The 27651-nt window shown below is 40.0% G+C and overlaps 1 protein-coding gene across 1 annotated transcript; it reads left to right on the top strand.

Moving 5' to 3' along the window:
• Nucleotides 1-486: 486 nt before the first annotated feature.
• On the top strand, nt 487-27651 carry LOC140141477 (cartilage acidic protein 1-like). Its single transcript, XM_072163355.1, is given in 10 exon segments — nt 487-800; nt 5650-5957; nt 8610-8713; nt 9039-9302; nt 12946-13065; nt 14093-14230; nt 14947-15083; nt 15747-15963; nt 21361-21771; nt 25421-27651. Coding segments are annotated over 9 exon segments (1662 nt in total). The 5' UTR covers nt 487-800; nt 5650-5751; the 3' UTR covers nt 25486-27651.

Raw genomic sequence — 27651 nt, 5'->3', positions numbered from 1 at the left:
ACAGAGAGACAGAGAGACAGAGAATAGCGTATTATTATATAGATAAATGTTTGTTATACGATAATGGGGGGGGGTCAAACAAGTTTTGTCTGTCAAAAGAGGGGGTCAAAAGGTTTAGCGGTCTATCGAGGGGGGTCAAAAAGTTTTCGAGCAAAAAAAATTTGAGTTAGACCAGCCCCCCCCCCCCCTACCAAAGTATTAATGAACACTCCCTTAGCCCGTGTTTTAGTGTGAGAAAGGGGATCATGGAAGGGGATATATCTGAACAGAATAATCCTAGTGTCATGATCTTGATAAAATTATATAAAAACAGTCACAAGTCTATATGCAACTAACAACATACATGACGGGAGCCATTCCCTTTATTTAAGATTTTTTATTTAACGAGATCATGGCCTAAATATTAATTTATAATGGTGGTGTTCAATATTAATTTGATGGTGTACGCCCTTAACATTACGAAAGCATTTCCCAGCTGATTACGTGATGATGCATGATGAGTGGTTTCGTAACTCTCACGCTCACGTTTTAAACAAACGGTCGACGTATTGGTGCAGGTTGGTTTCGCTCGCATCTCTGTTTGTATGCATATCTAGAAAACTCACACTATTGCATTTCATCTCTGAATGGAAGTATAAGGACAAGAGCTCACAAGTATATTTGTGATAGCGGGGACCATGCATGCATCGTCAATGAGATTTTGAGCAATAGCATTCGCCATGTACACCACGTTCCCCAGACTGCACTGACCAGTGAAGAACATTACCGTGTACCTAGTGCCTAGTACAAACACATCACAGGTAGGACATGTATACCGGTAACCTGGACACGTATAGATGTAGGCCTACTATAATTCAGTCTGGTCCCGGGAATTAGTGGGGATGCCTTCCCAGCACTTAGGAGCAAAAAATTTAGAGAAACACTAGTTCACAATGCAAAAAACTGGGCAAAAACAGATGACACTTTCGTTATTGATGCTGCCCTATTTTTTAGTTTGCACAGAATACCTCTTTTTTGGTGCGCCGATTTGAATCATAGTATGTTATGCATATTGTGAATAGTGGTGACTGGTGAGCTTATTTGCATATATTGCATATTATTTGTATTTACAACCATTTGTTATTTGCACACCTTTGTGTGGGGGCCACCTTTATTATAGGGGAGAGCGGGGAGTGTTCGCCCTTGAGGCAGGTTCGCTCACCCCTTGTTTCTCAGCACTACGGCTGTCGGGGGAATTTGGTGATGGCAAAATTAGGTGACATATAGGTCATTATAAACTTCTCATATTAGCTACGCGACATACAGGGACGTGTTCATCGAACTGAAGCAAAAACAAAAAAATTACACCAAAACGTAATTTTTCTTTTGCATTAATAATATCATTGATACATAAATACAGATGGTTTTATTAAATGGAAATCTGTACTGGGAACATATGGGATTTGTTAAAGATTTAATGCAGTTATAAACTCCTTATTCGATTTGTATTTTGCATACCCCGAAGAAAATACAAAAATGTGCACAAGGGGCACGTTCGCCCCTTTTGATGATGGGGCATGTTCGCCCTATCTTTCCTGGGCGGACTTACCCCAAACTGGAGGGCGGACCTGCCCCATCAGCGTATTATGCAAAATATTGATAATTATACCATTAAACAAGGTAAAACTACTGAAAAGCATGTTTTTTTTAAGTGATGTGGTATCAGTATTACTCATACCACCGTTTATATATCCTAATCCATAATGCCCCGGTTGTAAACATGGTACGCTTAAGCTCACTTTGGACCCTACATTTCACCCTGACCCGACCCCTGCAACAAATTTAGTGATTCCCCAGAAGAGAATGAATGCCCTGTATACTCTTGCTAAATGTTAGCATTAAATATGTAACTACACAATGTTTAAACCTTTTTTGTGATTAGGATGAACTTACATGTACCCCACCATATGGGCGAACCTGCCCCAATATGGGGCAAGTTTGCCACTTTGCAAAATTTTTTTGTTAGCTCTATCCTGTTGCTATTGTAAGGCCTATAGTTCTGGGATTGTGGTCGTATATAGCTAAGACATAGGGCTTTCATATGGGCTAATCAGGTCATCCCTAACCTTAAAATTGACATCACTAGGCTGGTCAGAAAAAAATAGGGCGAACACTCCCCGCTCTCCCCTATACCGCATAAGCCTAGTTATTTTGAAAATCACTATTTGGTGACTTCAAGTGTGCGGGCAGCCGAAGTGAAACTCAAAATTGAATATGGAATGTTAGTGTCAAATCTTTCAGTTTTCTTGATATATTTGATCAATATTTCCCTGATTTATCAACCATCTTTAAGCAACTTCAGAAAATATTACATATTTTTGGTCCTCTCAGATCTCAGGGGAGTCCTCCCGACAAAAAAAAAGGAAAGAAAAAGTGCCCTCTGACAAAAAATGAAATAGACTAGAAACGTCGCGGTTTTGGACACAAGGCGTTGAGTGGGATGCCTCCACCATGGGGCGATTTCAATGTGTACAAATCCATTCTTAGTAATGTGACCTCAGATGACCCCTGGGTGACCCCGGATGATTCCAAAATGACATGCCAAAAATTTGGCTCTAAATGTTAACTGTACCCACCAAGTTTCATGCCCATACGACCAATTTTATTAATTTGACCTTAGATGACCCTCGGGTGACCCCGGATGACCCCAATTGCCAAAATGACCTTCCAAAATGACCCCGGATGACCCGAAAATGACCTTCCAAAAATTTGGCTCTAAATGTTGACTGCACTTACCAAGTTTCATGCCCATACGACCAATTTTATTAATTTGACCTTAGATGACCCCTGGGTGACCCTGGATGACCCCAGAATGACCTTCCAAAAATTTGACTCTAAATGTTGACTGTACCCACCAAGTTTCATGCCCATAAGACAATATTTAGTAATTTGACCTTAGATGACCCCTGGGTGACCCTGGATGACCCCTGAAATGACCTTCACAAAATTTGGCTCTAAATGTTGACTGTACCCACCAAGTTTCATGCCCATATGAGTTTTTAGAAATTTGACCTCAAATGACCTTTGACCTCAATATATATGACATTGAACCCCACCCAAAAAAAAGTAGCCAGAGTTTTTGACCATGACCCACCTATCCTGAAAATTTGAGGTCAATCCGCCCATCCATCCCCGAGATACAGCATCCGGACGGACGGACGGAAGCACGGAAGCCTGGACATTGCAAAAACAGTATGCCTCGCGGTGGAGGCATAAAAATCAGGAGGACAAAGGAAAAGAAAAGGGGCAAGGAACCCCTATTCTTCCAAATTTCAGCCTGATCATGGACCAAAATAGTGTAAAATACAAAAAATGTGCGCGCTATGTGCGCACATTATAACAATAAAGACCTTTTAATCCGGAATGGATGAAAATAATGTAAAAATACCAAATTTTTGCGCCCTACGCGTGCATGTCGTCCCAATAAAGCCTTCCTTTTTTGGAAGCTCCAAGACATAGTACACAGTGTAATTTACCCATTACCAATTTCAAAGTAATGCACCATATTGCCTTAGCTCCTAAGCTGCAGCACCCATATTTATCCAACAGTCAAATATGATGAAAAATCACTCATAAACTGTCATATTCATTTTTATTAGGTTCAAATTATTGTTAAATTATTCAAATCCTTATATTTACACCATAATATATTTGAGAATAAACATTGACTTTTTTGTATAATTTTACACCCTGCTATGACTGGTACACTCTGCCAGCTGTATTAGTGTTTCTGCATGCAGGAAGTTATCAACAGAATCCATGCGCGCATAGCCGACTCCATTCACACACTGGCACACACCCCCCACCCACACAGAGGCTATGCGAAAGATTTTTAATGTCACAAAAAACAAAAGAACCGCAAAATTTGCAACGGACCCGCTTCACAAGTCTCGGCGCATTCAACGCTGGGGGTTTAGCATGGTGTGAGTACAAGTGCCTGTGTAACTATTAAAAGCAAGATACCCCACATGAGACCTTGCAGTGTGAGGCCAGGGATGAGACAACAGCAACCACAAACATTAGCAAGGATCAGTGGGTGGGTGGGGGGGGGGGGGCACCGGACAAGGACAAGCCATTTTTCAGCAATTTTCCTATTGGATTTTCCAAATTTTCGCTCAATGGGGAGGGGGGGGGGCACGTTACCCATGTACATACCTCCACCACCGTGCCCATATGACGCTATGCCACTGGCAGGGATGCCCTCATGTTTTTTAACGTGAGCACCAATAAAAGGTGGATTTGTTACATTTGCACCCCATGACGGGTCTTTGTATGCATGTATCATTACAATGCTTTGTAAGACAAACTTGAAATTGGTCTTATTTTAATGGCTAGTTATTAGGCTTTAAATCACAGTAGAAAAATAAAAATAATTTTACTTCTGCTAATTGCTACAGTTCGTTACGCATAATTAGTCAGGGATGGAAGATGTGGAGGAGGAGGATGTGGAGGAGGTCTAGGAGGAGGGGGTGAAAATACAACGTTTCTCAAGAAAGGAGTGATGCGTCATAATTCTGACAGTGGGAATGGATTCCTTGACCCCATATCTATAGAGTGAGCCATAAAATTGGACTTGATAGTTATTGAAATGATCATATCTTAATACATTAGGAATTTCCGGACCCCCCTCAAAAATTGTTTTTTGGCCTGTACAAACACATTTTCATCCAATTTTGGTAAAACAGGTGTCAAAATGCTCAGGAAATGATGCTACATCAAATTTTGGGAAGTCCTCTTACATTTGGAGTATTTCCGAGAATTTGCCTAAAACACCCATGTAACACCAGGGTGCCCCAGGTTAAAAAACAGGACCAATTATTCCTCTGACCACTTCCACCAATGTCCTAACAAAATGCAATTGGCAATGGTAGAAACCCTATCCAAAACAAATTTAACACAACACAAAAAGAAAGTCCCCACTTGTGTGACATGTCATGAATCTAAACCTGCGTATGTTTTGACTATTTGATTGACCCAGCTGTGGACAACATCTTGTTAGCTCCAATTTGATACCAAAACCTCTAAATTGACAGATTGATACCGGATAAATATTAAAATATGTAGTGATTGATTAGGCAAATGGTCATTAATAGGTTTTTTGTTTCTTATAAACATTTGGGAAAATTTAAAAAAAATACAGTGTTGATAAATATGTAGCTCAATTTAATTGTGAGTAGCTACAAGTGTCTCCCAAAATGATGTGACATTTTACCATTATGTTCTTTTGGGTCTTACACGACTTACAGGGTACAAAAATGTATGTTAGCATGGACATTCTTAATACAAGAATGCAAATGATATGATTTTTAGTGAATTGATGATTGATGATATAGCAAAATATCACTGATCCTAGTATCTTAAAACTGCAAACTGTTATTGGCTAGAGGTAATGTAACATAATGTGCAATACTTTGCTCACATTCACATTTTAATAAAGTTGTGTGTTTGCTTGTATTTTTGGGGAGGGGTGGGAGCTGTTTGTATATCAAGGACTTCCTAAATAAACAGTAAAAGGGTTTTTGTTGTTGTTTTAATTCAACTTACATAGATGCTATAAATGCTATGCTGTTTACATTTGTGTTGAATAAAATCATAATATCCCAAATATAGCATTGTTTTCTTTAACCCTAAGGTGACATCAACATTCAAAGGTGTGCAGGAAGTTCAGAGAAGAGCATAGTAAAGCACAGCAACAATTGATTGAGATTAAACATGCAGGTCCTTAAAGGAATGAACTTCCTTGTTTCATCGTTGTGCCTTAGGATGATATCAAGCTTGCATGTGAGTGAAGCCACTATGGGTATGTTTAATGATGTCAGTGACACGATGCTAGCTGGAGTGAACACCAGACAGAAGAACTATGGTGTGGCAGTGGCTGATGTGGATCACGATGGGCAGTTGGAGTGGATTGTTGCAGGGTAGGTATAGCGGGGGTGGTGTGTAGGTGTTTGCCAGCAAACAAGGACACAGTGGCGTAACTTTGGGCCAGGGTGCCCGGGGACGAAAGTAGATCGGGTGCCTCTGACCAAGGATATGCATAGTCCGACATGTAGGACATAATGGCACCCCTTCCCAATTCTTGGAGCGGAGCGCGCGAAAATGTGCACATAATTTTTGATCATAATGAAGTTGAATATTGGTCTTAAATTGATCTTTCAAATGATTTTGACTTTCATCGCTGGGGTGGAGGGGGTGCAGAATCTACGCTGAATTGGCTAATTAAGTGCCCCCCAAGGCCACGTACCCCTTCTGCCCCCCCCCCCCCCCGGTCGCTACGTGTGCATGGCGCAGAGCTAATCAATTTTGGTATTGAAAGCCATAGACCTACCGAATAACTTCATGTTAATAAAAAATATGTTTTCATCTTCTCCAATGTCTTTACTTTTGAAGATTCGTCACTAGCTGTAGTGACGTAGCTAGGGGTTGTGGCACCCAGAGGAAAGAATACACAGTGGCACGGGCGTGCAAAATGTGTATGCAAATTTGGTATAGCCTAATCAAGTTGAATTGTGGTCTTTCAAATGACAATTTATGTGCAATACACAGTGGTGTGGGCGCGCAAAATGCAAATTTGGTATAACCTAATCAAGTTGAATATTGGTCTTTCTAATGACAATTTTAAATGTGCAATGCTTGTGAAGCGCTCAAAATTTTGTGTTAAAGGGGCACCCTAATGAAGAGTATAATTCTATGCATGGTGGGAAAAGGTTTCCACTTCTTTCATACAACAAAGTATTATCGTGTCGAAAGGGTATCCGGTCTGCTGATTGTGGGTGCCCCTTTAGCCCGGGGCGCGGCCCCCCAGAGCCCATGCCATTGCAAGGACACACACTCATTTTTCACATTTAAACTGTGGACCACTTTGCAATGGGGGACCGGCCTCAGTTCAAGAAGGTCTGCTAATGACCGGAGTTGCATGTCTAATGTATTCGCTAAATACGTTGTCTATCATACGGGAGATATAACATCTGGTTGCAAGGTTAAATTTCATACAAACAAAAATACAAAAACAAAATGGCAGAAAATGTCCTCGGTATGTCGATTGAGTACAGATTCAGACAACCTCGTTTGCATTTGGAGGCATGTGGGGTGTGAGGGGGTGAGTAGGTGAGGTGGGTATAAGTGGCAGTCCCATGGTGCTATTGACCATTTAGCTAGAGTGATGTCAGTACTTTGTCACAATTACTTTATTTGCGCATGTAAACATGTCAGTTCTTTGAGTCAATGTGCACGCTTTTACTATATGCTGTCTCGAGGAAGCCAAGTGGACTATAGCAGCATATGAACACAAGACAGGTTGGGATGAAGTTGATCATGATCAGTGGCGTAGATAGGAGGCAGAGTTCCCCCTGAAAAAAAATAAAAGAGAATAGTGCCCGCCTGACAAAAAATGAAAGAGAAAATCGGGAAGGAAAAGAAAAGGGGTAATACCTGTTTTCCCACCAATAACACCAGGTCAAAATGATGCAACCAGGATTTTTTTATCATCTTTTCTTCAAAAATTTTATTTTGCCCCCCAACCCAAAATGCTGGCCACACCCCTGATCACAAGGTGGAGATGGGAGTATATTGTTGCAGGGCATGTATGTGCAGGGTGACATGTCCAGTGCAAGTGGCTTTGAATGACTTAGTCCCCCTTCCCTGATTTCTGAAAAATACAAAATCAACCTTGTATGGCACATGTTAACCACTCTAACAGCGTGTTTATACTGAGCGTACGGCTTTTTGACCCGCTATTTTCCGGGCACAAAATACCGATCATAATCCGGCCACCGTTACCCAGCTTGTTTCTACTGAGACCAGAAAGCCGTGTCTCGCACGATGCACGGCATTTTTTCCTGTAAACCGAAGTACGGAAAACAGATTTGACGGTTAATTATATCCTAAATTTAAATGTCTACGGATGGCAGCTCATGGCATATGACCTAAAATCACAATTTAGTATTTTCGTAAAATCCAAATAGCATTAATTTACCAGTGGATCTAGTAATTGGCTATTTTGATAATTAATTTACAGCTCATATATAACCAACTCATTAACTATAAAGATATAACCAACTCATTAACTATAAAGAAGTAGGCCTAGTCCATTTTACTTCATCAAGTTCATGCGAGTCACACATGTGTCCAGTGTATATAAATTATATCGGAAAGAAGGAACCTACTACATCATAGGCCTTAGCTAGACTATACAAGTAGAATATAAATCGCGTTATTTTTGCAACACGCATGACCTCGACCCGGCAACCGATGACACGGCTCGTTTCTACTGCGCAGATTACATGTACACGCTTTGATCCGGCATGATCCACCTCAAGAGGTGGATCACGAAAGGCGACACATGACCCGGCATGACACGGCAACCGATTACCCCAAGTCGTTTCTACTGGGCTCGTTACCCGGCACGGCACGGCACGGCATGGCCCGGAATTTTACCCTCAGTAGAAACACGCAGTAAGACCTCACTATGTTTTCAGGTTTTTGGGTATGCCTTTGGTGTGTGTTTGGGGGAGGGTGAGGATTTGAGTATAATAATAACTGCAATATAATTATTTTGCTTTTAACTATAGGTACCATGGTCCAAATCTTGTACTTAAATATGATCACATACATCAGAGGTTGAGGAATATAGCACTTCCTGATACACCTTATGAAGCACTCAGGGACGTGAGAGGTAAGACACATGAATCAACTAACAAAGTAGAGGTAGACGCAGACCTATTTATGACAAACTTGCATCCAGTTATTGCCTAATTATGGTAGCATTTCACTAATTTCATCAGAGTCTTGCTTGATGATGTACTTACAGATGTAATTTCATTGTATTTACTGCAAAAATATAATTTCCATGCGTTTCTATGGGCACCGCCATCAGTAGTAGTAGTAATCGTAAATCCCTAAAAAATCGTAAATCGTTTCTAATACCCCCCCTTTTTTGGAAAAATGCAACACCCCGGAGTGTTTATTCCAAACAATATACACCGTCTCATTTTACACAGGCAATGCCATTGGAGTGTGTGCATGTGACCTGGATGGTGATGGATGGGAAGAGATCTACTTCTTAAACACCAATGGTGCATTCAGTGGTCAGGCAACGTATGGAGATAAACTCTTCAAGATGAGGGATGGTGCCTATGTGGATCTATTCAGTGATGATGTCAACAGACACCTAACTGCTACAATGTATGCTGGCCGGTCTGTGGCTTGTGTGGACAGGAAAGGAACAGGCAAATATGCTTTTGCACTGGCCACATATGCTTATGGTACGTATAACCCCCCAGCACACTGGCCACATATGCTTATGGTACGTATAACCCCCAGCACACTGGCCACATATGCTTATGGTATGTATAACCCCCAACACACTGGCCACATATGCTTATGGTACGTATAACCCCCAGCACACTGGCCACATATGCTTATGGTACGTATAACCCCCAGCACACTGGCCACATATGCTTATGGTATGTATAACCCCCAGCACACTGGCCACAAATGCTTATGGTAAGTATAACCCCCAGCACACTGGCCACATATGCTTATGGTATGTATAACCCCCCCGCACACTGGCCACATATGATTATGTTACGTATAACCCCAGCACACTGGCCACATATTATTGTGGTACGTATAACCCCCAGCACACTGGCCACATATGCTTATGGTATGTATAACCCCCAGCACACTAGCCACATATGCTTATGGTACGAGTGGTATACCCCCCAGCCCACTGGCCACATATGCTTATGGTAGGTATAACCCCCAGCACACTGGCCACATATGCTTATGGTATGTATAACCCCCAACACACTGGCCACATATGCTTATGGTACGTATAACCCCCAGCACACTGGGCACATATGCTTATGGTATGTATAACCCCCAGCACACTAGCCACATATGCTTATGGTACGTCGTATAACCCCCCCAGCACACTGGCCACATATGCTTATGGTATGTATAACCCCCAACACACTGGCCACATATGCTTATGGTACGTATAACCCCCAGCACACTGGCCACATATGCTTATGGTATGTATAACCCCCAACACACTGGCCACATATGCTTATGGTACATCTAACCCCCAGCACACTGGCCACATATGCTTATGGTACGTATAACCCCCAGCACACTGGCCACATATGCTTATGGTATGTATAACCCCAACACACTGGCCACATATGCTTATGGTACGTATAACCCCCAGCACACTGGCCACATATGCTTATGGTATGTATAACCCCCAACACACTGGCCACATATGCTTATGGTACGTATAACCCCCAGCACACTGGGCACATATGCTTATGGTATGTATAACCCCCAGCACACTAGCCACATATGCTTATGGTACGTTGTATAACCCCCAGCACACTGGCCACATATGCTTATGGTACGTATAACCCCCAGCACACTGGCCACATATGCTTATGGTATGTATAACCCCCAACACACTGGTGGCCACATATGCTTATGGTACGTATAACCCCCAGCACACTGGCCACATATTATTGTGGTATGTATAACCCCCAACACACTGGCCACATATGCTTATGGTATGTATAACCCCCAACACACTGGCCACATATGCTTATGGTACGTATAACCCCCAGCACACTGGCCACATATGCTTATGGTATGTATAACCCCCAGCACACTGGCCACATATGCTTATGGTATGTATAACCCCCAACACACTGGCCACATATGCTTATGGTACATATAACCCCCAACACACTGGCCACATATGCTTATGGTATGTATAACCCCCAACACACTGGCCACATATGCTTATGGTATGTATAACCCCCAGCACACTGGCCACATATGCTTATGGTATGTATAACCCCCAACACACTGGCCACATATGCTTATGGTACGTATAACCCCCAGCACACTGGCCACATATGCTTATGGTACGTATAACCCCCCAGCACACTGGCCACATATGCTTATGGTATGTATAACCCCCAACACACTGGCCACATATGCTTATGGTATGTATAACCCCCAGCACACTGGCCACATATGCTTATGGTACGTATAACCCCCAGCACACTGGCCACATATGCTTATGGTATGTATAACCCCCAGCACACTGGCCACATATGCTTATGGTATGTATAACCCCCAACACACTGGCCACATATGCTTATGGTATGTATAACCCCCAGCACACTGGCCACATATGCTTATGGTACGTATAACCCCCAGCACACTGGCCACATATGCTTATGGTATGTATAACCCCCAACACACTGGCCACATATGCTTATGGTATGTATAACCCCCAACACACTGGCCACATATGCTTATGGTACGTATAACCCCCAGCACACTGGCCACATATGCTTGTGGTCAGAATAACGCCCAGCACACTGGCCACATATGCTTATGGTATGTATAACCCCCAACACACTGGCCACATATGCTTATGGTACATATAACCCCCAACACACTGGCCACATATGCTTATGGTATGTATAACCCCCAACACACTGGCCACATATGCTTATGGTATGTATAACCCCCAGCACACTGGCCACATATGCTTATGGTATGTATAACCCCCAACACACTGGCCACATATGCTTATGGTACGTATAACCCCCAGCACACTGGCCACATATGCTTATGGTATGTATAACCCCCAGCACACTGGCCACATATGCTTATGGTACGTATAACCCCCAGCACACTGGCCACATATGCTTATGGTATGTATAACCCCCAGCACACTGGCCACATATGCTTATGGTATGTATAACCCCCAACACACTGGCCACATATGCTTATGGTATGTATAACCCCAGCACACTGGCCACATATGCTTATGGTACGTATACCCCCAGCACACTGGCCACATATGCTTATGGTATGTATAACCCCCAACACACTGGCCACATATGCTTATGGTATGTATAACCCCCAACACACTGGCCACATATGCTTATGGTATGTATAACCCCCAGCACACTGGCCACATATGCTTATGGTATGTATAACCCCCAGCACACTGGGCACATATGATTATGGTACGTATAACCCCCAGCACACTGGCCACATATGCTTATGGTACGTATAACCCCCAGCACACTGGCCACATATGCTTATGGTACATATAACCCCCAACACACTGGCCACATATGCTTATGGTATGTATAACCCCCAACACACTGGCCACATATGCTTATGGTGCGTATAACCCCAGCACACTGGCCACATATGCTTATGGTATGTATAACCCCAGCACACTGGCCACATATGGTTGTGGTACGTATAACCCCCAGCACACTGGCCACATATGCTTATGGTATGTATAACCCCCAGCACACTGGCCACATATGCTTATGGTATGTATAACCCCCAACACACTGGCCACATATGCTTATGGTATGTATAACCCCAGCACACTGGCCACATATGCTTATGGTACGTATAACCCCCAACACACTGGCCACATATGCTTATGGTATGTATAACCCCCAACACACTGGCCACATATGCTTATGGTATGTATAACCCCCAACACACTGGCCACATATGCTTATGGTGCACGTATAACCCCAGCACACTGGCCACATATGCTTATGGTATGTATAACCCCAGCACACTGGGCACATATGATTATGGTACGTATAACCCCCAGCACACTGGCCACATATGCTTATGGTACGTATAACCCCCAGCACACTGGCCACAAGCTTTGGCTAAAGTTTGGTTACATTTTTGCGACCAATTTCCTGTGTTTTTGTTTTTACCAATTTTGTTGACAATGACAATTGAGCACTTTTTCAAAACTTATGGAGTCAGTGTGAAAAAGCACCCCTTCTTTAAACCGGTGTTCTGAATGTTACTCTATCAAGGAGATTGATGAATATTTTATTGTTTATTTGGCCTTAGGTCCAGATGGCCAGTTTGGTTTGCTAGAAATGGACGAAGAACATGACAGCAACAATGTGAATAGCGGCAGAATTGTTCTGAAAAATGTAGCTGTTGAAGCAGGGATTGATATGCCAACAGGTAAGCAAATGGTTTGGGATGGGGTTGTGTGTGTCACTTTTTGATTTGATTGGTTATAAAAATACAGCACCTAATTTTTGGGATTAAAAAATATTATCAAGTCCTACTAAATTAAACAAAGCTCAAAATCCTAATCATTCATTTAGCACTAACTGGAAATAAAAGAAAAAGTTCACTATTTTACGAATTTATTGAAAAAAAGAGCCAAAAAACATGCATTACCAAAATTGGAAGTAGAAAGTCATAACATTTAGGGGCAAATTTACCTATGGGTGCAGTCTGGGGCACATATGCAGGCAATTTGATACAATTGAATTTCCATTTGTCTTATGATAGAATCTGTTTCCGTTTTCCAGAATAACTTGTTATATACCTTTACATTTTAATAATAGTTATATACCTTGACATTTAAATTTAATTAAAATGTAAAACTTTTTAAAGTGCCTTCAGTTGAAAATGCAACATAATTATTTTGATTTAATTTCCCAATATTTGTATTGTTTTGACTTATCTGCATCTGAAAATGCAGAAACTTGTTGCAAATGTTTATAGAATCCAGTCTAAATGAACGTTAAAAGTGCGCTTTATTAACCAAAGTCAAAACAACCAGTGCAAAATTTGTTTGTTCACAAAGATTTTTGGCTATGAATTTTCAGTTCTGCTACATTGCTACCAGATCACGCTGATGGCGACAATGTCTTCAAATGGGACTTTGTTGAATCCTCTTCCTTTGTAATGAATATAGATAAGAGGGATTATTCAGAAGCGATTGATTTTGTTGTAATTCCTCCTCATCTACTATTTCCATGGTTAATATTGAACCACCATACTCTCAATCAATCAGTTGAATTAAGTTATTGTTATAAAATCTATGCATTGCCTATCACACTACTGAATATTTATAGATATATGAAAGAAAAGTTCCATAAAATGAAGATTCCTTCCTATCTAGGTATTTTAGTAACAATTTTTAAAACAATATAATCAACACATATAGGCCCTGTTTGTCTTTTTCTTATCCAACAAGGAGGGCGGGGCATCACAGTAGGTCCAATCCTGAACCAGGAAGGCTATTCTGACATGTTCTTTGACAATGAGGGTGGACCCAACTTTCTCTTCAGGAATAACAGAGATGGAACCTTTACAGATGTGGCTGCAGAGAAAGGTAGGCGGCATTTTGCTGAAAAGGTATATTGTGCAGGGAGTGTTTAATTTTTTATTTTTGAAGACTTTTTTAACAATGAGTCTAAATTTCACTGGGTGGGGGGGGGTGGGGGAGTAAAGACCAAAATATTTTTCATAAGTAACTATTATTAGTAAGTACTTTCTCAACCCCATACCTCCCTCTAGCTATTCATCTTTTTGGCAACGTTCAAATGATTCAATTAAATTCTTACATGAAGGCATGATGTAGACCCCATCTTCCCCAGGTGATGGGTATTTCTATATCAAATCATGGAATATTTGAACACATTTATATGTGCTATTTGTGCGTTTAAGAAAACCCTGGTAGTCAGGGCTGTCAACTTTTCAGACATATTATATGCTTGCCTGTTGTGCTTGTTAAATTGTCTAACACCATGCCTTTGCATTTATGCGATAGATATCAAGATGCATTTAAAAAAATTGAGGTCACAGGCAGTGGCGTAGCCAGGACATTTTAGAGGATGGGTAAGGGAGCAAGGCATATTTCAAGGGGGAAAACTGGGCTAAAAAGTACAAAAAGGCCTTAAAATCTTTAACATCAGGGTGGCCAGCATCAGATGGGGGAAGTAACTTAACTTGCTGGTTGGCTTTTGTACTGGTCACAGGTGCAGAGTGGACAGCATATATTGCTGTGCCTCACACCTCAATATTCTCAATGAATCTGATGTCCTACAGGTATTAGTGATTCAAGGAGCCATGGTAGAGGAGTAGCACTAGGAGACTTCAACCTGGATGGCAACATGGACATTGTATATGGAAACTGGATGGGATATCATAGGCTGTTCTTACAGAGGGAGAATGGACAGTTTGAGGTGGGTGATCTCAGCCTTGCATTGGATTTATAGGAAATTACAATATATTTGTTTGTTTGTTTGTTCAGTTGCTTAAAAAAATTCATATAAACACTTAAGTTATGGAATTGGATTAAGGCATATGATTTGTTTATCCACTTACATGGAACCGATAATGCACTGGTGTTGCATATTTTACTAAAAGATCCACAGTTTTTGAACATTATTTGGACCAACTTCAAAAAATTCCTGCTCATAAATATGTTGTCAGTCATTTATCTAAATTGTTCATTACTTGTTTGGTCTCTCACGGTCGCATTTTCCACTCTCCCAACTTATGCACTGCCCTCCTCCCATTTCCCCTTGGAAGACCAAGTCTTCTAGGCCTATTTTTGGTTTTGGGTTCCCCTGTATGAGAGCGTTGTGAGTATGATTATCCATGCAAGAATCGTTCAGAGGGGGTGCTGTATAAAGAAAGTGGGCGCTGAATTGATGCTCCAACAGTCACGCTGGAGGACCTTTAATTTTTGAAGTACAATTGCAATGACAAATGTATCAAATTGAACTTACTTTTTTGATCTATCCTGAATGTTTCCGTTACCCACTCACACCCACTTTAATAATTGTTTTCACACATGGCCCCTATGATATTGTAACTGGTTTCATCTATTCTCCCGCTTTCAGAATGTTGCAAACATGCCCTTTTCCACGCCATCAGCCATCAGGACAGTCATTGCTGCAGACTTTGACAATGATGGTGTCCTTGAAGTACTCATGAATAACATCTTCTACAGAGGTCCCCAGCCCAACAGTCTTTATAAGGTGGTGCCCTCTGGGAATGATGTTGACATCCAGCCTCTGCAGATAGGGGATGCTTTAGAACCTCATGGATATGGAACCGGTATGTATACACAGATGTGTGACACAATCTGGCCGGGGGCGGGGGTATTTGGGATTCTGGCCAGTTTCCCATGCTCGATTCGAAAAAAGCAAGACTAGCGCTAGACTACCACTAGGGTATCAATTTTTTTTTAATGACTCTCTGTATCATGTCTCTTCTAGTCCGGCTAGGGATATTAAATTCACTTTTTCTAGTCTCCAAGAGGGACTTCTGATTCCATGCCCACATATCATGTTTTTTATTTAAAAAATAGAACAAAGTGTGACTTTTTGACTTTCAAAAGTCATTTCTGGTAGAATAATTGTCATATTTGTGCACTTGGTCTTATTGGGGGGTACTTTCACCAAAACTCCTGGCGAGTTTGATTTTGATAAAAATATGGTTCCGCTAGGGGTGTGTGTGAATACAAATCTTATTCCGCTAGGGGTATATTTATACTTACAATTATAATCCCAGTAGGATTTACCTTCAGGAACCCTGGATCTAACATGGGTTCCAAGAAAATACTTGAGAACCTGTCACATAGACCTTAGAACCAATATGACTATCAATTGTTATACCGTTCTGGTTGAGATTATTCGATAGGGTCTATAGCAGACAATGGCCACTTGATATGCCACTCAATTTCAGTGTTGCATTTTCTTTTGTTCTGATGTTTTTCAGTGATACCCTGTCATTTTCAGTGTAAAAATTTCAGTGATTTGAGATTGGAGTTACAGGCCATGCTCTACAAATCCCATAATATATAAACACCCATAAACCACCTTCTTGTTTTGTTACGTGTAAGTGTCTGAATTTGCAACTATATAGTAAGTTGTAAATGATTACAGTGGCATATATTATACATACAGAGAGGATATTTGTTTGGGGTGAAGTTCATGTGAAGGGGCCCAACTTCAGTCCTCTAAATTGACAAGCTAAAAGGCCACACCTATATGAAATACAATATTGCATGATTTGAATTACTTTTCCTTTGTAAAGATGGAAAGCTCATACAATGGAACAGCTCTACAACTCAAATGACGGTCATCCCATGCCCTCCCGGAGCTTAGGCTCCAGTGGTTTATAGTGAGGGAGAGAGAGCTCTGGGAAGGCTGTCTGCTGGAATTAATTCCTCAATCGACAATTTTTGTACTGGTAGACGTGGCTGCAATTATTCTATCACATATCCAAAATCGACCAAAATCCACCATGGGCAAAAAAATCTACAGGCATTTGAAAATCACTATTTTACAGCAAAAATATACAAATCACAAACGTTTCCGACTTTTGAGCCGCATTTACGCAAACATGGTTAGCGCGTCTCGCTTACTGTTTTGTAATTGCGTTACAGCGCAACAAGTGAGCGTGTTGGCTTGCATACTGCGCAAAACCAGAGCGTCACGAACACATCACACGCATACGGTTGGTGTCTAATTGATCGCCACCTTGTGCAATAATAATTTGTCGCTTCGGATGAAATAGTGGCGTATCACAAAATGGCCATTTTGAGATAGGCCCTAATCGCGTTTGAAGTTCTTGCAACTTTTTTTTTGGGTGCGGCGTGCCGCACCCACCCTGTATTCTCTGACTATTGACCTACTTTTTCACATGCCGCAGTGTTGAGAAAATATTACGTTCGGTTATATCCCAAACACCCACAGAGGTGATAGTTTACTGGCCAGAGTTTTGTAATTATTACTTGATTTTGATATGTAAGTAATACGATAAAGTCGTCATAGGCAGTAATGTGTTTGTATTAAAAGAAATAACAAAAATAATTATTTAAGTAATAGAAATACTATTTGGAAATTGCAGCAAGATTTGCAGATGTTTTTATTTGAACAGTACCAGTTCACCAGTTTTGCTAGTTTTCCTAATCTTTGGGCTAAATTAATAGCATCGTGAAGGTCATATATATCATTTTATACTGACAGCTTTGGCATGTACTTAAATACAGCTTGTATGTACCTTGTGTTCAGTGTGTACATAGGCTATTTACTTTTCAAATCTTGTGACAAATAGTGTTTGCTGATGCTTGTATAAGGTATTATAGACAAATTATTAGAATGCATGTGCACCAGTAGAAATGGCCCAGGTTGAATGAAATAAATAAACATAATGAATGAATATTTTATTCCCTGGATTATTTTTGTTGGGACAAAATAATGATATAGTTTGACACTTTGAAATACAGTTATGTTAATCATAATAAAGTTACAAAGTTAAAAAATAATATCGAAATATTGTAAAATCAAACATTTCCCTCATAAGTTGCAATACAACATATTGAGGAAATTGATATGACAGATTTTTAAACTTTGATATGGAAAGATACCCCAGCCCTGTTGTCTCACCAGAGAAGATGAGCAGAAGTCTTTCTATCTGATGATAAAAAAACCTAGGTATGATTACGAAAATGTTTTAAATAACTATTATCTACAAAAGTTTTATAACCATGTTTTATATAAAATGTTAACATAAAACGTATTGTGTTATGATGTGAAGGGTTAATATAAAAACAGGGAAAATCTGTTCCAACTGACCAGCAGAGAACAAAGGATAAGCGATAGATCAGATTTAAATCAGGGAAAATATGACACAACCTCCTCAATGGGGGAATAACAAGCGTTTAAGCGTATAAAGTTAAAAACTCTTTTAACTTTGTTTATACGTTTGTGTTATTCCCCTATTGGAAATCGATGTTGTGTCATATTTTCCCTATTTTAATTGTGAACTTGACTTACTCATTCTTTCATTTCTCTTGACAATTTTCATTTGCCCACCCTATTCCTTTTAAAGGAATTTTTATTATCTGTTCGTCATACATGAATTAAGATGTCCCCATTTGTTGAATAGATATGAAAGAATAAATATTTAGGCCCTAGGTAATACATTTGATGTATAAAATACTTTGATGTCGTTCACCAATTAATTTAACCTATGGGCCTAATTGGTACTAGGCCAGACTATATCAGACATTGCAAGAAGCCTACAACGGAAATTAATAGTTATCTAGACCTGTACAATAATTATGAGCCCTGGAGGAGGGTGTAATTGGGAGGGGGGGACAAGATCATATAAGGTTTGCATATTGGGATCCCAAAAATTTGGCATGTGCAAGGGGCGGGGAAAAGGTTTTTGCGGGCCGAGAGGGAAGCAAGCGATTTTGACAGGCGAGAGGGGAGAGTAAGTGATGTTTTTTTTTTTTTGGGGCACAACTTGTAAATGTACCGACGGAAATATTTTTTGCCGACGGAAGTTGTTATTTGTTGACTCAAAAATTTTTGCATGGTTTGAAAAAGTGAAGAGCAAAAAAATAAATAAATAAATAAAAGGATAATAAAATGGACAATAGGCGGTATTCTCCCCTTTTTTCTGTCACTCTGGGTAAAAAATAATCTATTGTTAACCCAGTTTTTTTCACCAACGCCTTCCGTCTACCGACGGCCTTACATCATAAACCGGCGGCCATGACGAGCGGCAGAGGGGCACACGCCACCGTCTACAACCCATTTGGTCCGATGGTTTAGGCATACTAATTAAATGAGTTATAACTGGTTGGTATAAAAGCCTATTATGCAATTATTTTGCTAATGCAGTATAGATTTATCGTGTTTTTATTTTCCTAATATATGTAACTGACGGCCTAATAATATAGGACTATAGGCCTATACGTCATGTCATTGCATACCTGCTGGCACACGCTTTTACACATGTGATATCGCGGGAGCCTATTAGGCCCTATTATATAGATTTGATTGAAATGTTATCGCTCCATGAAATTGAGTCACTGACAATCGATGGCGGATTATCATTAGAAGGGGGGCACACCACCATTATGCTTCCCAATGAAATACGTGCGAAAAAGCCTCTCGGAAATCTCTTCTAATTATTTCCCTGCAAATAGATAGAGCAATGAAACTGGGCATGGTTATGGGATGATCCTTAAGCTTTGATATATTTTCTTTTGCACATAGATCGGCAATGGCAGTTTTTTGCAAATTTGACATTTTGATTTTTTTTCCGACATGGCATAACTGGGCATTAACAGCAGAGACAAATAAATCATTTAGAAGCTGCTGACGAAGATGCACCCAGAAAGCGATTAAGCTCCCTGCTAAAGCTGGCCCTCGATCTAATGACTGGAATTATGACAGGTAGAGAATTCCATAATTGGGCTGTAGATGGTAGAAATGATCTTTCATGGCTGACAAGGTTTGATCCTGGGACTTCCACTGTTAGGTTAGGCCTATATAACTTTAATAGATTTTTTTTCTGCAAGGTTGAAGTAAAAAACGTTTAGATTCTTATGATTGACAAATCCATTTTCTACTCTAGGCCTACTTCTCCTAGACTTTCACCATCTGGGCACTTCATGCTTCACGAGGGAAAATGTGGTCAATCGGGACACACCGTATGTAGGGCCTATAGGTATAGGCCTATGCCCGGGGGCCTACGATCCACTTAAAAGAACCAAACATCATGGAAGGTTTTGTGATCACATATAGGCCTAGCCTAACTTAAAGGGCCCTACTCCCGGGGCCTACCTCTCAGAACAACAAAAATAACTAAGCCCTTGTCTTTTTTTCCCAGACATTAGGCCAATAGATTATTATATACGCTAAAACAGCCCTAAGTTTATTTGTATTTGCACCAATTTTGCGATTATTCATTAAGAGATAAAAAGCAACTCTTCCTCTTTTTTGTTTTTAAAACCGGACTATAGAGCCGAGGGCGAGAGACATGTTTTTGGTGGTTTTTTTTGTTGGTTTTGGTTTTTGTTTGTTTGTTTTTTTAATAATAGGCCTAGACCTAGTGGGCTATTATAGCAGGCAGCGTAGGGGCATAATATAATTATTTAGACTTATACTAAATACGAAACCTTTGAAGTATCTTGAAAGCAGTTATATGCTGAAGATCCCAATTAATAATCCGCATTTCATTGGCAAACAGACATGAACAGTCCGCCGTCAATGAATGGCAAAATATGCAATCAATGATGCGAACCGTGTGTGCGGAAGGATAATTATAATAAAATGCGAGTTAGCGCGAACACGGTGTATCGTAATATACGCAATTTGACGCTCATGTATCAGCGCGTAATGCCGTCGCGATAGCCGATCGACCACGCTTCATAAAAGTGTTTTCTATTTACCTCTTGAATTAAACTTGCTCAAAGTTAGAATAAGTGCAATTTTCTAAGGCTTGTAATTTTTTTTGCCCAAAGTAGATTTTAGTTGATTTTTGTTATACAATACCACAATATATTCTACACCCGCTGGTACAAAAATCGTCGATTGAGGAATTAATTCTACCTAAACTGCTTTCACTCCCTGACTATTAGTTGTGAAGAACTTGTAGGATTTAGTATTGATTGTAATCATCTTGCCTTTCCATATGCTTATTTTACAATAGGCGGTGCAACAGGTGATTTTGATGGAGATGGCATCCTAGAGGTAATCCTCTCACATGGAGAATCTGGTACCCAACCTCTATCAGTCTTCAAAGTACCCACCGCTTCCACACGTCACCTACGTGTGATGCCATAATCACTTCACGGGGCACCAGCAAGAGGCGCCTTGGTGTCAGTCAAGATGGATGATAATACCATTCACAGCCGGGTCATTGATGCAGGTTCTGGGTATCTATGTCAGATGGAGCCAGTGGCACACTTTGGGCTTGGTGAGACTGGTCATCCAGTGGAAATGACAATCAGTTGGCCTGATGGACACACTCTGACTCGTACTCTTGGACAGAGTGATGAGAACAACCTACATTTAGTGGAGCACCCTGGTGCGAGTCCCAGCAGAGGCTCTTTTAACACAAGTAGGCACTCTGAATTATAGTTGAACTACTACAGGCATTCAAAAGTTGTCCCAACAGTAAGTTTACCAGAAAGATAGTAAACACTTGAACCAACAAAATATTGAAAGGGAGGAAAGATTTCAAATATCCTTTGTGTATTGTTGTAAACATTGATCATATCATATTATATTGGATCATTTAAAGGTCCGTAACCCGATCAACAGCATCATCCCCCCGATTTTTCTCATTGTTGATGAGTTTTTGATATCATAAAATGAATCATATTTTTCTCATTACCATCCTGCAATTTGACGCTTCAAATCAATGTATTTCCGAAGAAATCTTGAAAAAACCACCTTGTTACAGGCTACCAGTTGGTCGCATTTTACACGACACAGGAGTTTTGGGTAGTCTTACAATGAAATCGGAATAGATTCGGAAGACTTCACCCCAGTACCAATTCGTCCGCAAAAATACATCAAATAGGCCCCCTAATGTCAAACTATAGATGGCGCTATAATGATATAAAACAAAAAACAAAAATAAAGAAATACATAAGAGGCGAAATAAATAAGGAAACATGACCTATATTGTCAAGCATGATACAAGGAATATGAAAAAAATTATGAGAGCACCTCCCCCCATTAAAAAATTAGTTAAAAAATAAAACAAAGAAAAATCATAAATATGTGAAAATGTGCATGATATAGCTAAAAATAAAGAAATAATTAAGCGAAGTAAATACAGCATGGGCTATCTTGTCAAGAATGATAATGAGCGCAGTGGTATGTAATGTCTTTTTAAGATTAATCAGTATGAATAGAGGGTATAAAAGTGTACAGGGGCGAGCCGGTTATCAGTGCCAAAGCGAACACTTCCTGTTTCCACCGGGACATGCACTCGGCCGTTGTTTCGGGATGCCTGACCAGAATGCAATTCACGCGTACCAGTGTATTGGCTTGCTAATATGCTAATTATTCACATTTATGCTGAAATTGTTCCCGTTTTCTCACATGGATAAAGGGGACAATATTTGACATTGTATGTAAGTTTGAAGAGAATCCATATCCTAAGCCGATAGGGTTACCCCCTTTAAGGACTTGCATGGTTAAAGGGAAAGTTGAAATTCAACAAGATTTATATTCTGGCATCTTGCATCTGTGTGAAGGGGTCTTTCTTCCATATCGAAAGCATTCACTCAAAGTGCTTATACAAGCACACATGGCATGATGCAACACGCGCATGAAACAGCTGCCTCAATCTTTCTATTGCCCTTCTTGCTGCTCGCACCACATGTTGCATTATGCAGGTGAAGAGGTCTTCTATCCTTCGCATGCTCCTTTGACGCAGACCATGTTTTTTTGCTATCAGAAGGCAGAGAAGGAACAAAAAAGGAGAGAAGATGACCAAAGATTTCGCTTGGTACCCTGGGAATTGACCCTGGGAGCTATCGGGTGCCATGCACATGATCACCAACCTCGTGCCACAGGGGTTTGGCTGGCCGGCCAGCGATTTGGTGTGTATATGACTTGCGCAATGGCATCACGTGGCATGCGTGCATTCACATGCAGTGGGGTTCTTTGTAAGATTTTATAGCATTAGGGTTGATAGCTGTCATTCTGCAAGTCATGTGTTCTGTTACCTTGATGTAATGAATAATGATAAAGAACTTGCTCATCCCCATGTTGTTTACTTGAATTTTATTAAATTGAGTGATTTTCTTAGTTATTCTCCAGTTTCCAGTTTTATCATTTAATGTCAGGCCCATAGCCCTCTATAGTTCACACAGCCTGTGTGAAGAGAATTCAGTTTACAGAATAAAGCTGTTTATAGTATACCTGAATGTGATGAATCTAATTTGGGATCTTATATCACTAAGGGAACAAACCAAAAGATCGATGACGTCCTATAAACGTAACTAGTTTCGTTTCTCAGCCGACCCCTCCCTCCCTGCCAGAAAGCGTAATAAAGAAATGTTGAAACTTTTGACATAATAATAATAATGATGCATTCTTCAGACCGATGTTTTTGTACAAACGTAATCGGTATTTGTGGTATATAAGGTTACGGTTACGCTATCTCTAAGGTTACGCTATCGCTAAGGTTACGCTATCTCTAAGGTTCGTTATCACTAATTACGAAAAAGGTTACGCTATACCTAAGGTTCGATATCACTAATTTTGAATAAGGTTCGGTATTTCTAAGGTTCGATATCACTAATTTTAAATAAGGTTCGCTATCTCTAATTTTAAATAAGGTCCGCTATCACTAATTTATTGAAGGTTCACTATCTCTAAGGTTCGCTATCACTAATTTAAAATAAGGTCCCCCTATCTATAAGGTTCGCTATCTCTAAGGTTCGCTATCTCTAAGGTTCGCTATCACTAATTTCAAATAAGGTTCGCTATCTCTAATTTTAAATAAGGTTAAGCTATCTCTAATTTTAAATAAGGTTAAGCTATCTCTAATTTCAAATAAGGTTAGCTATAGCGGTCCTTATTTAAAATTAGAGATAGCGGACCTTATTTGAAATTAGAGATAGCGGACCTTATTTAAAATTAGAGATAGTGGACCTTATTTAAGATTAGTGATAACTTGAACCTTAGGTATAGCGAACCTTAATCGAAATTAGTGATAACGGACCTTAGAGATAGCGAACCTTAATTAATTAGGATAGCGAACCTGAAACAAAATTAGTGATAGCGAACCTTAGGTATAGCGGACCTTTATTGGAATTAGTGATAACTTGAACCTTAGAGATAGCGAACCTTCAATAAATTAGTGATAGCGGACCTTATTCAAAATTAGTGATAGCGAACCTTATTTTAAATTAGTGATAGCGAACCTTATTTATAATTAGTGATATCGAACCTTAGAACTAGCAAACCTTATTCTAAATTAGTGTTATCGAACCTTAGAAGTAGCGGACCTTTTTTTAGTTATAGCGAACCCTTTTCTCTATTAGAGATAGCGGGATTCTGATCTCCATAGACTTTACACGTTAGTGATAGCGAACCTTAGAGATAGCGAACCTTAGAGATAGCGGACCTTAAAAATATCGGGATGTCACCGTATTTGTACCCCCTTCCCCTAAACGAAACTAGTTTCGTCTATAGGACGTCATCGATCTTTTGATTTGTTCTCTAAATGTATGTTCTACATAATATTATTCATAATTATCTCTTTAAGGTTAGCTCCTCCGCAAAAAAAATCTTGCATGTTTTATTCGGGTCCCCTTCAATTATTGGTTACTAGAGCCTTGGTAAACTTACTCTTGGGATACTCTGTAGGTAAATCTATTTGTGCATGCATCAAATGATGTAGTATGCAATTATGGAAAAATATGAGGTGTCAAACGTAATCAATGATACTTGAAATGATACTTGAAAATTTCAATCCTACGAGTATATATTTGATGAGAAGAAAACTCACAAAATTGGGTTGAGTAAGAGTAATACCATTTTGTTGCACAAAGAAATGAAGTAGGTGCAATGTGAACTTTGACCTCCATTATGTGCATCAATGATTTCCCACTATTTGTACTCCAACTTGTTGGAGTGATACCATATTTATTTGGGATCTCATTGGGATAAAGAATAATGAAGGTCTGGTTTAGATAGATAGATTTGGATAGTAAAGTATTTGACAATTCCAAATTTCTTGATTTCAGATGAACGGGTGTACTTTGAAGGAACTCTGCGTGTGTCAAGCGGCCATGCAACTCTGCAGAAGTAAAACTAAGTGGCGCTGAAGATTCAAGTGAGCGGAACCAAGGATTGATTGATATATTGTATGGATTAGCAACTTCTAGCTGAGATCATGAGATCTGTGGACCAAGATAGAGTCTTAAGCGACGTTGGCATGAAGCACAAGTTCTTCTTTTTCTTCCTTTAAAGTGCAAACATCGCATGTGCGACGATAGATTCACTGTGTTTGTGTGCATGTGTCGGCTCATAGACGACAGGAATTGAAGACTGGTGCAAAATAATACATTATACAAGTGCAAGTAAAAACCAGATGAAAGGAAGAGCTACTTCTGTGGATGATCCCTCACCGCTGACTTGAAGCTTAAGGCATCAAGGGATAGGTACCCAGCTGTATCTTCTGGAAGGTTGTTCCAGTCCCGGATGGTTCGTGGGGAGAAGGAGTACACAGAAGAGCTGGTTTGAGGAACGAAGAAGCGGGAGCTGTGTCCTCTGGTGGCTGATGATAGATGAGTCAGATAATGTCAACCAAGTTGTAGCGAATCTTGTAGATCATTATCCGGCGGCTATGCAGACGTCGGTTCTGAAGAGATGACCAGTTGAGTTTCTGCAACATGGCGGAGACACTGCTTGTCCTGTTGTAATCACCAATGACGAAGCGAGTTTCTTGTAATGAATAATTTCTGACATACTGCCATACCAGGCTGGTGCATGACAACTTATCATCTTCTTCTGCCAAGCAGATCCACTTGATTGTGTAGGCTCCGGTAGCTGAATAGATCAAGAATTTCAAAACTGTCCATGTTTTCAAGAAAACCTGTACTAATCAGGCAAACTATTAGACGGGCATGCAGCTATTGTGTCCCGATTGGTTGCTACCAGTTGTTATTGTTGTTGCCTAACCCAAGCTGTAGAGATTGTAGAACATATTTCCTCTATTTTCTATTTAAAAATGCCCCTCGATCCTCTAATAAATGCCTTTGCAGTCTTTTTTGGCAATTTTAATTAAATAAGCACCCCTGTAATTTTCCCCTGAAACAAATAAAATTATATACTATCTTGTGTAGTAAGTTAATCATGGTGCACACACGATCAGTAATGGTGTTGGTGATTGATGAAAGAGACATCGTAAGTCATTGATCCCAAGTTCATAGTTCATCACTTCACCATGACATGACTTTTAAGATTGTAATGGGAATCATCATTCTAAAAATGATCTTTAATAACCCCTCCTTTTTTGAAAATTTCACACTCTGGGGGATAGTAATAGAGGAAATACGGTACTTTATTTAAAACTATGTCAAAGCAGCAACATGGATAGAAACTAGTATTTTTCATCCACTGTTATTATCCAGCTCCTGTGACACCTCATTAATTTCCGTGGATGCATTCAATTAGATCAGCATTTCACTAAATCAAAGGGCTGCAGTAGTGCTACCAAGTTTTCATGCCCCTCCATTAACATTGGCCTAATCCTACCCATGACTATGCATGAGGGAGGCCACTCGAGTGCAGATCCGTTGGAACACACCTTTCAATACGGAATAACCGCTAACCTAATTGTGACATCATCCAAGCAGCAAAGTTCATTTCCCATTGAAAAAGCGTTATGCGACAGATCTGCAGTGCACTATTCTTGAGGTGTCAGTGGAGTTGGAACAGAGCTGTATCACTGCACTGCAAGTTAAACAGTTCAGATGTAAATGACACTTGATATTGCAGCATAATTGACTTAGTGACTCTACAGACTTTTTATTTCACATAAAATATTCGATGTAACATATCTATGTTATTTAATTTAATCTCAATTAAATTTATTTCCAGTAATTTTAAAGTTATAACGAATGTTTGATGACATAAAAGCACACAAGAAAGCATCCTTTCCTGTGATTTCCGAAATCTGCTATCACCTGAGAACTGTGGATTTTGGAGACCATAATAAAGGGTGTTGTAGGCTGTCATTGATACATCCGAAGAACAAAGCTGATCCTTTCAGAAAATCAGTTGAGAACTAACCTCAAGCAGAAAAGGACAGAATGATCACATCAAAGTAAATACATGTTTATTATTTTTCTACTCCAGTTTGACAAAGCACACTTGAGATATAAAATTATTGCAATTATTGACAAAAATGTACATAAATTTGCATATTGAGAATTGTAAATACAATAAAAATTAAAGAACTATTTTCAATTGA

Source organism: Amphiura filiformis, chromosome 19, assembly GCF_039555335.1.
Source record: "Amphiura filiformis chromosome 19, Afil_fr2py, whole genome shotgun sequence".
Lineage (NCBI taxonomy): Eukaryota > Metazoa > Echinodermata > Ophiuroidea > Amphilepidida > Amphiuridae > Amphiura > Amphiura filiformis.
Note: the sequence above shows the minus strand (reverse complement) of the source record. Positions and strands in the feature narration are given on the sequence as shown.